General features: G+C 37.4%; 1 protein-coding gene across 23 annotated transcripts in view; it reads right to left on the reverse strand.

The window, feature by feature from the left end:
* Positions 1–15,696, reverse strand: part of PPIP5K2 (diphosphoinositol pentakisphosphate kinase 2) — an 83,647-nt gene that overhangs the window by 61,087 nt on the left and 6,864 nt on the right. For all 23 annotated transcript variants that reach the window (XM_036886831.2, XM_036886835.2, XM_036886829.2 and 20 more), the window contains one exon: positions 7,379–7,574. In XM_036886831.2, the coding sequence (XP_036742726.2) occupies positions 7,379–7,574 (196 nt within the window). The remainder of the gene's footprint in view (positions 1–7,378; positions 7,575–15,696) is intronic.

The following is a 15,696-nucleotide window of genomic DNA, read 5'->3' on the forward strand; positions in this document are numbered from 1 at the left end:
TAGCAAATACTACTAATCCTGAAAGAGCAACAGGAAAGAACGCTGCGACACACTGCCGACATCTGGGGAAAAGAGCAGACCTCATGGAAAAGGGTAAAGTACCAAAGCTGCGATCTGTCAAGACCAAAGCCCTTCCTCTATCCCAGCTCACTGGTGGGTGAAAGACAAACAGAGCGGGTAGGGGGTGCAAACTTGGGACTGCCAAATGCCCAGCCCTAGAGATCTCTGGGATCATGAACTTACATTGCATGGTGCTCTGGACATTAGTGGGATTGGAAAGCTAAGACAGGCGAACACTTGGAGACTGAGATTCTAGCTGCTTGTGGAGAACAGGCACCTACAACTAGCCACTCTGGGACAAAAAAAAGGTGGGCACTTTGAGACTTCCCAACAGCTAGAGGGGCAAGGATTGCAGAGCTTGCTGCTCAGGAGAAAGGACAGGTGGACAAAATTGTCCTGGCACATTCAGCCCAGCAGGTTGGGAAGTTTCAGGAGCTTCAGGCACTCTATACCCATGGCCAGCAATGCAGTTTGAAGCCTCCACCGCAATACGCAGCCTGTTGCTCCTTCCTCCCAGCTGGAACTGGCTCGCAAACCTGTTGCCCCGCCATTGCTTGAGACAAGCCAGAGGGCTGCCCTGCTGATGGTACCTACAAGGTTGTAGCACAGAGGCTCCTCCCTGTATGCTCAGCCCACTGGCCCTGGCAGTGGAGGCAGGCACTGCAGTCGGGAAGCAGGAAATAACTCTTTCCTTCTGGCAGGCACCAACGCCACTGGGATATGACCCCCATCATTGTTCCATGGGCTGGACAGCTCCAGATAGTAGAGCTTCTGGGCACTAGAAGGTGTCAACTAAATATATGAAATATCAAAGAAACCTGGTTTAAGCTAAAATCCCACAAATATCAGAAAAAGGGCCAAGTGAAACTGAAATCACCTATCTTCCTGAGATTTGAAAATAAAAATCATAAACATGCTCATGGAGCCACAGAAAAAGATTCAAGACCTCAGGGAGGAATTCAAGAAAGAGACAGAAACTTTGAAAAATATAGTATCTGAAATGAAACATACAATGGAAGGATTTTAAATCAGATTAGATGCAGTAGAGGGGATGGTAAATGAAACAGAAATTAGAGAACAGGAATACAAAGAAGCTGAGGCACAGAAAGATAAAAGGAACTCTAGGAAAGAAAGAATATTGAGAGAACTGTGTGACCAATCCAAAAGGAACTATATTTGCATTATAGGGGTACCAGAAGAAGAGAGAGAAAAAGGGATAGAAAGTATCTTTGAGGAGGTAATTGCTGAAAACTTCCCCAATCTGGGGAAGGAGATAGACTCTCAGGCCATGGAGGTACACAGATCTCCCAACACAAGGGACCCAAAGGAGACAACACCAACACACATAATAATTAAAATGACAAAGATCTCAATGGCAGCCAGAGAGAGAAAAAAGATCACATACAAAGGAAAACCCATCAAGCTATCATCAGACTTCTTAGCAAAAACCTTACAGGCCACAAGGGAGTGGCATGATATATTTAATGCAATGAAACAGAAGGGCCTTGAACAAAGAATACTCAACCAGGAAAGATTACAATTTAAATTTGAAGGAGGGATTAAACAATTTCCAGATAAGCAAAGTTGAGAGATGTTACCTCCTACAAACCATCTCTACAGTGTATTTTGGAGGGACAGCTATAGATGGAAGTGCTCTTAAAGCTAAATAGCTGTCACCAGAGAAAGTAAAACCACAAGTAGACCAATTAATTAAGCAAATGCAAAATAAAATCAACTACCCCCAAAGTCAGTCAAGGGATACACAAAGAATAAAGAATATGATATCTAATATATAAAGAATGGAGAAAGAAAAAAAGGAAGGGAGAAAAAAAAAAGAACCTTTAGACTGTGTTTGAAATAGCATACTAAGTGAGTTAAGCTGGACTGTTAGACAGTAAAGAAGCTATCCTTGAACCTTTGGTAAACATGAATCTAAAGCCTACAGTGGCAATAAGTACACATCTATCGATAATAACCCTAAATATAAATGGATTGAATGCACCAAACAAAAGATATAGTTATTGAATGGGTAAAAAAAAACAAGACTCATCTATATGCTACCTACAAGAGACTCACTTCAAACCCAAAGATATACACCGACTAAAAGTGAAGGGATGAAAAAAGGTATTTCATGCAAATAATATGGAGAAAAAAGCAAGAATTGCAGTACTTGTATTAGACAAAATAGACTTCAAAACAAAGAAAATCACAAGAGACAAAGAAGGACATTACATAATGATAAAGGGGTCAGTCCAACAAGAGGATATAACCATTATAAATATATATGTACCCAACACAGGAGCACCTACATATGTGAAACAAATACTAACAGAATTAAAGGGGGAAATAGCATGCAGTGCATTCCTTTTAGGAGACTTCAACACACCACTCACTCCAAAGGATAGATCAACCAGACAGAAAATAAGTAAGGAGACAGAGGCACAGAACAACACATTAGAACAGATGAACCTAACAGACATCTACAGAACACTCCACCCAAAAGCAGTAAGATACACATTCTTCTTAAGTGCACATGGAACACTTTCCAAAATAGATCATATACTAGGCCACAAAAAGAGCACCAGTAAATTCAGAAAGATTGAAACTGTACCAACCAGGTTCTCAGACCACAAAGGTATGAAACTAGAAATAAATTATGCAAAGAAAACAAAAAAGCCCACAAACACATGGAGGCTTCACAACATGCTCCTAAATAACCAATGGATCAATGACCAAATAAAAACAGAGATCAAGCAGTATATGGAGACAAATGACAACAATAATTCAACACTGCAAAAATCTATGGGATGCAGTGAAGGCCATGCTAAGAGGGAAGTATATTGCCATACAGGCCTACCTCAGGAAAGAACAATCCCATATGAACAGTCTAAGCTCACAATTAATGAAACTAGAAAAAGAACAACAAATAAGGCCCAAAGTCAGTAGAAGGACATAATAAAGATCAGAGAAGAAATAAATAAAATCAAGAATAATAAAACAATAGAAAGAATTAATGCAAGCAGGAGCTGGTTCTTCAAGAAAATTAACAAAATAGATAAACCCCTAGCCAGACTTATCATGAAAAAAAAGAGAGTCTTACACACATAAACAGAATCAGAAATGAGAAAGGAAAAATCACTATGGACACACAGAAAAACTAAGAATTATTAGAGAATACTCTGAAAAAGTATATGCTAACAAACTGGATAACCTAGAAGAAATGGACAACTTTCTAGAAAAAACAACCTTCCAAGGCTGAAGTAGGAAGAAACAGAAAATCTGAACAGACCAATTATAAGGAATGAAATTGAATTGGTAATTTAAAAACTACCTAAGAATAAAATTCCTGTACAAGATGGCTTCACCACTGAATTTTATCAAACATTTAGTGGAGACCTAATACCCATTCTCCTTAAAGTTTTCTAAAAAGTTGAAGAGGAGAGAATACTTCCAAACTCATTCTATGAGGCTGGCAGCACTCTAATACCAAAACCAGGCAAAGACATCACAAAAACAGAAAATTACAGACCAATATCCCTGATGAACACGATACAAAAGTATTTAACAAAATATTAGCAAACTGAATTCAAAAATACATGAAAAAGATCATCTATCATGATCAAGCAGAATTTATTCCAGGGATGCAAGGATGGTACAACATTAGAAAATCCATCAACATCATATACCACATCAACAAAAAGTAGGACAAAAACCACATGATCATCTGCATAGATGCTGAAAAAGCATTCAACAAAATTCAACACCCATTCAGGATAAAAATGCTCAACAAAATGGGTATGGAGTGACAGTACCTCAACATAATAAAGGTCATATATAACAAACCCACAGCGAACACTGTATTTAACAGCAAAAAGCTGAAAGCTTTTCCTTTAAGATCAAGACAAGGATGCCCACTATCTCCACTTTTATTCAACATAGTACTGGAGGTTCTAGCCATATCAATCTGTCAACACAAAGAAATAAAAGGCACCCAGATTGGTAAGGAAGAAGTTACACTGTGACTGTTTCCAGATGACATGATACTGTACATAAAAAAATCCCTAAAGAATCCAATCTAATACCAGAATAACTGAATTCAGCAAAGTTGCAAGATACAAAATCAACACACAGAAATCTGCTGCATTCCTATATACTAACAATGAACTAGCAGAAAGAGAAATCAGGATAACAATTCCATTCACAATTGCACCAAAAAGAATAAAATATCTAGGGATAAACCTAAACAGGGAGGTGAAAGACCTATACCCTGAAAACTGTAAGACACTCATGAAAGAAATTAAAGACACCAATAAATGGAAATACAGCCAATGCTTGTGGATAGGAAGAATTAACATTGTCAAAATGGCCATCCTGCCTAAAGTAATCTACAGATTCAATGCAATCCCTATCAAAATATCAACAGCATTCTTCAATGAACTAGAGCAAATAGTTCTAAAATTCATATGGAACCACAAAAGAACCTGAATAGCCAAGGCAATCCTGAGAAGGAAGAATAAAGCTTCACTTTATTACACTCCCCGACTTCAAGCTCTACTACAAAGCAACAATAATCAAGACAATTTGGTACTTGCACAAGAACAGACCCATAGATCAAAGACAATTTGGGACTAGCACAGGAACAGACCCATAGCTCAATGGAACAGAATAGAGAGCCCAGATATAAACCCAAACATATATGGTCAATTAATATCTGATTTAAAAGGTCATCAATATACAATGGGGAAATGACAGCATCTTCAAGAGCTGGTATTGGCAAAACTGGACACCTATATGTAAGAGAATGAAACTGGATTACTGTCTAACCCCATACACAAAAGTAAACTCGAAATGGATCAAAGACCTGAATGTAAGTCACGAAACCATAAAACTCTTAGAAAACAACATAGGCAAAAATCTCCTCAGTATAAACATGAGCAACTTTTTCCTGAACACATCTCCTTGGACAAGGGAAACAAAATAAAAAATGAACAAATGGGACTACATCAAACTAAAAAGCTTCTGTACAGCAAAGGACACCATCATTAGAACAAAAAGGCATCCTCCGATAGAACAAATGTGGGAGAACATATTTGTAAACGACACAACATCCAAAATATATAAAGAACTCTCATGCCTAAATGCCCAAAAAGCAAATAACCCTATTAAAAAATGGGCAGAGGATATGAACAGACACTTCTCCAAAGAAGAAATTCAGATGGCCAACAGGTACATGAGAAGATGTTCCATATCGCTAATTATCAGGGAAATGCAAATTAAAACCGCAATGAGATATCATCTCACACCAGTTAGCATGGCCAACATCCAAAAGACAGGGAACAAATGCCAGTGAGGATGCAGAGACAGAGGAACCCTCCTACACTGCAGGTGGGAATGTAAGCTAGTTCAACCATTGTGGAAAGCAATATGGAGGTTCCTCAAAGAAGTAGAAATAGAAATACCATTTGACCCGGGAATTCCACTCCTAGGAATTTTCCCCAAGAAAACAAGATCCCAGATTCAAAAAGACCTATGTACCTCTCTATGTTTATTGCAGCACTATTTACAATAGCCAAAATATGGAAGCAACCTTAGCATCTATCTGTAGATGAGAAGATGTGCTACATATACACAATGGAATATGATTCAGCCATAAGAAAACAAATCCTACCATTTGCAACAACATGGATGGAGCTAAAGGGTATTACACTCAGTGAAATAAGTGAGGCAAAGAAAGACAAGCACCAAATGATTTCCCTCATTTGTGGAGAATAAGAATGAAGAAAAAGTGAAGGAACAAGACAGCAGCAGACTCACAGACTCCAAGGGACTAGTGGATACCAAAGGGGAGGGATGGGAGAGGGTTTGAGAAGGGTACTGGGGAACATTATGATTGGCACACATGGTGTGTGTGTGTGGGGGGTCATGAGGAAGACAGTGCCACACAGAAAAGACAAGTAGTGAGGTGTAATATCTTACTACGCTGACAGTTTCTGCAATGGCGTATGGGGAGGACTTATTAAAATGGGTGAATGTACTAACCACAGTGTTTTTCATGTGAAACCTTCATAAGAGTGCATATCAATGATTCCTTAATAAAAAATAAAATTAATTTTAAAAAGTCTCTCAGAATTCATCATTTGTTAATATGTCTCAAGGTCTATGATTTGAAGCTTCCACCAGAATTTAGCAAATAGGCAACTCCTATTTAATCAGTTTCTAGCTCCTGCTGTTGTTAAGGAGAACCTTTTTCTTACCAAGAGATAACAAATGGGATATGATCTTAGGTAGAACCTAGTCTTTACAGGCAAAAAAAACAGCTTTCATAGGAGGAACCAAACAGTAATAAGAAAGAACACCTAACCCTCAAGGATAAGGAAATGTTAAGATTCTCTGAAGGATTTCAGTCTATGAAGACCAAGGCCTTGGCTTCTTTATAGGTCACAGAAAACAAAATGTCTCAACCCTGCTCATTCTCTTATTGCAGAAAGAAAAAAGGAGATGCTTCTGGAACATTAGCTAAACTGATAGTTTAACACAGTTAGAAACTACATATTTTGGTAACAAGAACAATTTAATATGAATACATTTAAAACTGAGCACACATCCTTTAAATTACAGCTCTTACTGAGAAAATTCCCTTAATTTATAGATTCTTAAGTGATAAATTTTCAGATATACACTTAGTAATTTTGATTGGTGGGTTTTACTACGAAGTAACACTTCCCTATGAACAAGTACTTAAGCTTAATTGATATTTCAGTTCACCTTATAACAAGTCAAATCTAAAATTCAAATACTAAGTTCTTACGAAATAAAGTATGAATATGTATGAGGAATAATAGATCACTTTCTATTTGGCAAATGCAAAACAGCCTAAAATATTCAATATTCAGTAACATATCCTAAGAAATACAGAATTGCAAAGATACTCATTCAAAGAGTCCATCAGTCTTATTTTTAATAGTGAAAACTGGAAACGATCTGTTAGGATATTGGCTGAAACGAAAATCCACATGATAATAGACTAAAACACCATTAAAAATCAGGTTTTTGAAGAATGATATGGAAGGAGTAAAACCTCTTGATATAATCAGTGAGAAAATTATATATAAAATTACGTATGTACCAAAATGTGAAATTTGTTCTTAAAAAATACATGCAGAAAAAAGATGGAAAGATGTACCAGAATGTTAATATCACTTATCTGTGTAGGTGAATTTAACTTTGCCTTTGTATTTCATTTAATATTCTACAATTAATAGGTATTAGTTTTACAAGTAGACAGCATAAATGGGTTTTCCTCCCCATCTCTCAATACCTTTAGAATGGAAAGAAATAAGACAATCACATAAAGGCCAGTTTTCCACTGGTTCATTCAAAATAACGTCCTCTTCAAAAACTACTACTGTGATGTATTTAAATAAGGAGATCCGTTCAAGAATTTCCTTCATTGGTTTGGATTTGGATTTCTTTGCCATGGAACATATTCCAACCACGATCTGCCTTTCTGGTGGCTAAAACAGAAAAGAAACAGCAACAAAAAAAATCAGGTTGACATAATAAGAACTCTGGAGTACAGCTATCTTCAGTCTTTTTCAGAAGATTACAAAGCATGTGATGAATCAATGAAAGTGACACATTAAACCACAAAAGGCATTTTTCAAAAGTGTATTGTTGTTATAATATTTAATAAAATAGTTTTTCACAAAGGTCTGGAAAAATTCTAAACCAAAAAACTTTCAAAACATTTGTTACTATTTTCATCCTGATTTCAAGCTTAAAAAATACTCCTTTAACTGTCTCTAGCATTTATTTACTTTCCCCACACCAGGAAGGGGTAAACAAGGGCCAAAACCTATCCAATCCAAGTAAAAAGGCCAACAGGAGTGAGATAAAGGATTCATTTGCCTAAAATAAGATGCTCTGATAACAAAGCTATACAGTGTTCACCTACTTCTACAGATTGAGCTTGAATATGAGTTGGTCACCAATGACAACCTGGAAGGAAATTTTGGAGAAAGGCACACTAATAGAGTTGTCAATGTCCAATTTCTTACTCAACATCCTACTTAATGCTGCTGCTTATCCCTGGAACCCTTTTGCTATAGCTCAAAGAACATGATTTGGACTGAAACTAAAAAAAGCAAGATATAGAAATAACATGAGTAGTTCACAGGTTTATAAAATCACTCAAGGTTCATTCTGAGGTCTTTGCATTCAGGGGCTTAGAGTTTTATCAAATATGTAAAGCAATGTCCAGTTTTTCATTTCAATTATTCCCTCTCCCATGGTATTTTACATACTTTATATGACATTATAATCTGGACTCAAAAGTGTTTTACTAGACTTTCTCTAATTATAAATCTAAAAATAAAATTGGATAACATAATTAAATTATCATCTTCATGTCCTGAATTGTATTTCTTCATTGCTTCCTCTAATTCATATGGAATGCAAAGTTTAATTGCCATTGGATTTGATTTTAAGTAAAAGATTGTAAATCCTAACTGCCCTGCAATCTGCTGTCTTTCCCCTTCTGATCATACACTTTTAAGTTCCTTAACTCAATTCTTTCCTGATAAAAGCCTTGTCATAGCTCATTATGACATTCCTAAAGATTTCTGCAGACAATAAAATGTAGTCAACCTAACATTTCACACTGATTTACAGTTAAAAAAAAAAGGCTAATATTTTAAGCATTCTTTATCATAGATCTGTTTAATGAATATGTGCTCATTGGTTAAGATGAACTAGAAACATTCAAGTTTAAAATGTACAAATAAGCCTATGTTATTAAGACAAAATTATACAATTTTTCTATTAGGTAAAACCTTAAAAGCATGAAAATAATTTTTAAAACATATCCAAGTTACTCTATTAGATTTAATATCTAAAATGAAATTCACATCTTTGAAATCTTAAAAACAGAATTATATGGAAGAAATCATTTTACCAATTATATGTCAAGTGAACCAAATTAAGCTCTTCAAAAGTGACAACCGTGCATGACAGATGTAAATTCAATTTAATGAATACCAATATTCCAAGAACTATATTAAGAGCTGAAGAGTTAGACATATAGAAACTACCTATCCTCAAAGTACTTAGAGTCTAACAAGGAACACAGTAATAACACACATTATAATACATGGAGCAGAAGTATAAATGCCATGGTACAGAAACAGAACTGAGGAAGTGTTCAAATTTCTCATGGGGAAAAGAGCAAAGAGGAGGAAAGAGTGAATAATGTGAAATCTGAGCAGCATTTTGAATAATGAAAAACAGTTCACACAGTATTTTTAAAAGGGCATTTAACAGAGGTAAAGGAGCATATACAACAGCAAAAGAGGCATGGTACAACATGGAGTATGTGGGAAATAAAGATCTGATACTTTAAAACAGAAAAGGTAGAGGGATGAGATATAAGTACAGTTCTAGATATGAGTAGGAGATCAAAGTCCTTATTTGTAAGAGGGCTGGACTTGATCCATCAGTGGTGTTCAGAAGAACTCTAGAGAAAAGGGGTCAAAGGTAATAGAGGTTGACTCCAGAGTACCTTCTAGCCTAAGAGAAGCCAGAGAAGCTCTACTTCTATGTTTACTTACTATATTTTCAGATAAGACTTCAGATGAAGAAAGGTTTTGGCTGCTAAGAGAAGCTTGAGTATATTATTTTTTCTGGGGTGAGGAGGGGATGGCACAGGATTGAAATGAGTGACATTCTGATTTACATTTCAGATATTTGTAACTACACCGCAAAAGGTGGGGTTAAATAACCATGACAAAGGATCTAAAGAGTCATCCAATACAAAAGACCCCGAATAGCCAAAGCAATCCTGAGAAGGAAGAATAAAGCTGGAAGGATTACGCTTCCCAACTTCAAGTGCTACTACAAAGCCACAGCAATCAAGACAATTTGGTATTGGCACAAGAATAGGCCCACAGACCAATGGAACAGATTAGAGAGCCCAGATATAAACCCAAACATATATGGTCAATTAATATATGATAAAGGAGTTATGGACATACAATGGGGAAATGACACCTCTTCAACAGCTTGTGTTGGCAAAACTGGACAGCTACATGCAAGAGAATGAAATTGGATTATTGTTTAACCCCATATACAAAAGTAAACTTGAAATGGATCAAAGACCTGAATGTAAGTCATGAAAACATAAAACATCTGAGAAGACAACATAGGCAAAAATCTCCTGAATATAAAACAGGAGCAACTTCTTGCATCTCCTCGAGCAAAAGAAACAAAAGCAAAAATGAACACAGGGAAAGATGGTGGCATGAGAGGAGAGACAGAGGCTTCTTCCTAAAACTGGATACAATTAGAAAATTTAATTGGCGCAACTAATCCTGAGAGAGCAACAGGAAAGAGGATGGCATCAGACTGCACACACCTGGAGAAAAAGAGCAGACCTCAGCGAATGGGGTAACGTACCAGAGCTGTGGCTCCGTGGGACCCGAGCCCCTCCCCCACCCCAGCTTACCAGTGGGAGGAAGACAAACGGAGCAGGGAGGGAGTGGAAGGCTTGGGACTGCTGAATACCTAGCTCTGGAGATCTGCTCTGGGAGCACAAACCTACATTTCATGGTGCTTTCATGAGACTCACATGACTACTGGGTTGGAAAGTTAATACAGGCAGAGTTCTTGGGGAGACTGGGATTCCGGCAGCTTGTGGAAAGCAGGGATCCATATCTGGCTGCTCTGGGACAAAAACTTATACCTGTGTGACCGGCCCACTGGCTCAGGCAGTGGAGACAGGCACAGAAGCCAGGAGGCGGGGAACAGCTCTTTCCTACACCCAGGCAACAGTACCGCTCCCCTGCGACCCCTGGCATTGCTTCAGGGGCTGAGCAGCTCCAGAATACAGCTTCTGGACACTAGAGGGCGCAATATACAAACATGAAACGCCAAAGGAACCTTGTGCAGAGTAAAACTGTTAATACAACTCCCGAGAAAGATTTAAAAGATATGGACCTCGTGACCCTTCCTGAAAGGGAGTTCAAAATAAAAACGATCAACATCGTAATGGAGGTACGGAAAGACATCCAAGAACTCAGGAATGAATTCAGGTCAGAGATCCAATCATTAAAGAACACGATGGAGGGTATTAAAAGCAGGTTGGATACGGTCGAGGAGACAATAAATGAAATAGAAACTAGAGAAGAGGAATACAAAGAAGCTGAGGCACAGAGAGAAAAAAGGATCTCTAAAAATGAAAGAATATTGAGAGAACTGTGTGACCAATCCAAGCGGAACAATATTTGCATTATAGGGATACCAGAAGAAGAAGAGAGAGAAAAAGGGATAGAAAGTGTCTTTGAGGAGGTAGTTGCTGAAAACTTCCCCAATATGGGGAAGGACACAGTCTCTCAGGCCATGGAGATCCACAGATCCCCCTACACAAGGGACCCAAGGAAGACAACACCAAGACACATAGTAATTAAAATGGGAAAGATCAAGGATAAGGACAGACTGTTCAAAGCAGCCAGAGGCAGAAATAAGATCACATACAAAGGAAAGCCCATCAGACTAACATCAGACTTCTGAGCAGAAACCTTACAGGCCAGAAGGGAGTGGCATGATGTATTAAATGCCATGAAGCAGAAGGGCCTGGAACCAAGATTACTTTATCCGGCAAGATTATCATTTAAATTTGAAGGAGGGATTAAACAATATCCAGATAAGCAAAAGCTGAGAGAATTTACCTCCCACAAACCATCTCTGCAGTCTATTTTGGAGGGACTGCTATAGATGGAAGTGTTCCTAAGGTTGGATAGCTGTCACCAGAGGTAGTAAAATCATGGTAGGGAGGGTGGAGCAGTTGATTGCGAGGCAAATGCAAAATTAAATTGACTATCCTCAAAGTGAATCAAGGGATAGATAAAAAGTACAGAATTTGATACCTAATATATAAAGAATGAAGGAGGAAGAAAAAGGAGAAATAGAAAAGAACCTTTAGATTGTGTTTGTAACAGCATACTAAGTGAGTTAAGTTAGACTCTTAGATAGTAAGGAAAGTAATCAGGAAACTTTGGTAACCACGAATCTAAAGCCTGAAATGGCAATAAGTACATACCTATCAATAATCACCCTAAATGTAAATGGACTGAATGCACCAATCAAAAGAAATAGTCACTGAATGGATAAAAAAACAAGACCCATCTATATGCTGCTTAGAAGAGACTCACCTCAAACCCAAAGACAGGCACAGACTAAAAGTCAAGGGATGGAAAAAGATATTTCATGCAAACAATAAGGAGAAAAAAGCAGGTGTTGCAGTACTAGTATCAGACAAAATAGACTTCAAAACGAAGAAAGTAACAAGAGATAAAGAAGGACATTACATAATGATAAAGGGCTCAGTCAAACAAGAGGATATAACCATTCTAAATATATATGCACCCAACACAGGAGCACCAGCATATGTGAAACAAATACTAACAGAAATAAAGGAGGAAATAGACTGCAATGCATTCATTTTAGGGGCTTCAACACACCATTCACTCCAAAGGACAGATCCACCAGACAGAAAATAAGTAAGGACACAGAGCCACTGAACAAAACACTAGAACAGATGGACCTAATAGACATCTATAGAACTCTACACCCAAAAGCAACAGGATACACATTCTTCTCAAGTGCACATGGAACATTCTCCAGAATAGACCACATACTAGGCCACAAAAAGAGCCTCAGTAAATTCCAAAAGATTGAAATCCTACCAACCAACTTTTCAGACCACAAAGGTATAAAACTAGAAATAAATTGTACAAAGAAAGCAAAAAGGCTCACAAACACATGGAGGCTTAACAACACGCTTCTAAATAGTCGATGGATCAATGACCAAATTAAAATGGAGATCCAGCAATATATGGAAATAAATGACAAAAACAACACAAAGCCTCAACTTCTGTGGGACGCAGCGAAAGCAGTCTTAAGAGGAAAGTATATAGCAATCCAGGCATATTTAACGAAGGAAGAACAAACCCAAATGAATAGTCTAATATCACAATTAACAAAATTGGAAAAAGAAGAGAAAATGAGGCCTAAAGTCAGCAGAATGAGGGACATGATAAAGATCAGAGAAGAAATAAACAAAATTGAGAAGAATAAAACAATAGAAAAAAATCAATGGAACCAAGAGATGGTTCTTTGAGAAAATAAACAAAATAGATAAGCCTCTACCCAGACTTTTTAAGAGGAAAAGAGAATCAGCACACATCAAGAGAATCAGCACACATCAAGAGAATCAGCACACATCAACAGAATCAGAAATGAGAAAGGAAACATCACAACAGACCCAAAAGAAATACAAAGAATTCTTAGAGACTACTATGAAAACCTATATGCTAAGAAGCTGGAAAACCTAGAAGAAATGGACAGTTTCCTAGAAAAATACAACCTTCTAAACTGACCAAGGAAGAAACACAAAATCTAAACAAACCAATTAACAGCAAAGAAATTGAAGTGGTAATCAAAAAGCTACCCAAGAAAAAAACACCCGGGCCAGATGGATTTACCTCGGAATTTTATCAGGCATACAGAGAAGATATCATACCCATTCTCCTTAAAGTTTTCCAAAAAATAGAAGAGGAAGGAATACTCCCAAACTCATTCTATGAAGCTAACATCACCCTAATACCAAAACCAGGCAAAGAACCCACCAAAAATTACAGACCAATATCCCTGATGAACGTAGATGCAAAAATACTCAATAAAATATTAGCAAACCAAATTCAAAAATATATCAAAAGGATCATACAACACGACCAAGTGGGATTCATCCCAGGGATGCAAGGATGGTACAACGTTCAAAAAATCCATCAACATCATCCACCACATAAACAAAAAGAAAGACAAAAACCAGATGATCATCTCCATAGATGCTGTAAAAGCATTCGACAAAATTCAACATCCATTCATGATAAAAACTCTCAGTAAAATGGGTATAGAGGGCAAGTACCTCAACATAATAAAGGCCATATACGATAAACACACAGCCAACATCATACTGAACAGCGAGAAGCTGAAAGCTTTTCCTCTGAGATCGGGAACAAGACAGGGATGCCCACTCTCCCCACTTTTATTTAACATAGTAGTGGAGGTCCTAGCCACGGCACTTAGACAAAACAAAGAAATACAAGGAATCCAGATTGGTAAAGAAGAAGTTAAACTGTCACTATTTGCAGAGGACATGATATTGTACATAAAATACCCTAAAGAATCCACTCCAAAACTACTAGAACTGATATTGGAATACAGCAAAGTTGCAGGACACAAAATTAACACACAGAAATCTGTGGCTTTCCTATACACTAACAATGAGCCAATAGAAAGAGAAATTAGGAAAACAATTCCATTCACAATTGCATCAAAAAGAATAAAATACCTAGGAATAAACCTAACCAAAGAAGTGAAAGACCTATACCCTGAAAACTATAAGACACTCTTAAGAGAAATTAAAGAGGACACTAACAAATGGACACTCATCCCATGCTCTTGGCTAGGAAGACTTAATATTGTCAAAATGACTACCCTGCTCAAAGCAATATACAGATTTGACGCAATCCCTATAAAATTACCAACAACATTCTTCAACGAACTGGGACAAATAGTTCGAAAAATTCATATGGAAACACCAAAGACCCCAAATAGCCAAAGCAATCCTGAGAAAGAAGAAAAAAGTGGTGGGGATCTCACTCCCCAACTTCAAGCTCTACTACAAAGCCATAGTAATCAAGACAATTTGGTACTGGCACAAGAACAGAGCCACTGACCAATGGAACAGATTAGAGACTCCAGACATAAACCCAAACATATATGGTCAATTAATATTCGATAAAGGGGCCATGGACATACAATGGGGAAATGACAGTCTCTTCAACAGATGGTGCTGGCAAAACTGGACAGCTACATGTAGGAGAATGAAACTGGATCACTGTCTAACCCCATACACAAAAGTAAATTCGAAATGGATCAAAGACCTGAATGTAAGTCATGAAACCATAAAACTTTTAGAAGGAAACATAGGCAAAACTCTCTTGAATATAAACATGAACAACTTCTTCATGAACGTATCTCTAGTGGCAAGGGAAACAAAAGCAAAAATGAACAAATGGGACTATATCAAGCTGAAAAGCTTCTGTACAGCAAAGGACACCATCAATAGGTACACTAAACAAAAAGGTACCCTACAGTATGGAAGAATATATTCATAAATGACAGATCTGATAAAGGCTTGACATCCAAAATATATAAAGAACTCACGCAACTCAACAAACAAAAAGCAAATAACCCGATTAAAAAATGGGCAGAGGAGCCGAACAGTTTTCCAATGAAGAAATTCCGATGGCCAATAGACACATGAAAAGATGCTCCACATCGCTAATTATCAGAGAAATGCAAATTAAAACCACAATGAGATATCACCTCACACCAGTAAGGATGGCTACCATCCAAAAGACAAACAACAAATGTTGGCGAGGTTGTGGAGAAAGGGGAACCCTCCTATACTGCTGGTGGGAATGTAAATTAGTTCAACCATTGTCGAAAGCAATATGGAGGTACCTCAAAATGCTCAAAATAGACTTACCATTTGACCCAGGAATTCCACTTCTAGGA

Source organism: Manis pentadactyla, chromosome 2 (assembly GCF_030020395.1).
Source record: "Manis pentadactyla isolate mManPen7 chromosome 2, mManPen7.hap1, whole genome shotgun sequence".
In the NCBI taxonomy this organism is placed as follows: domain Eukaryota; kingdom Metazoa; phylum Chordata; class Mammalia; order Pholidota; family Manidae; genus Manis; species Manis pentadactyla.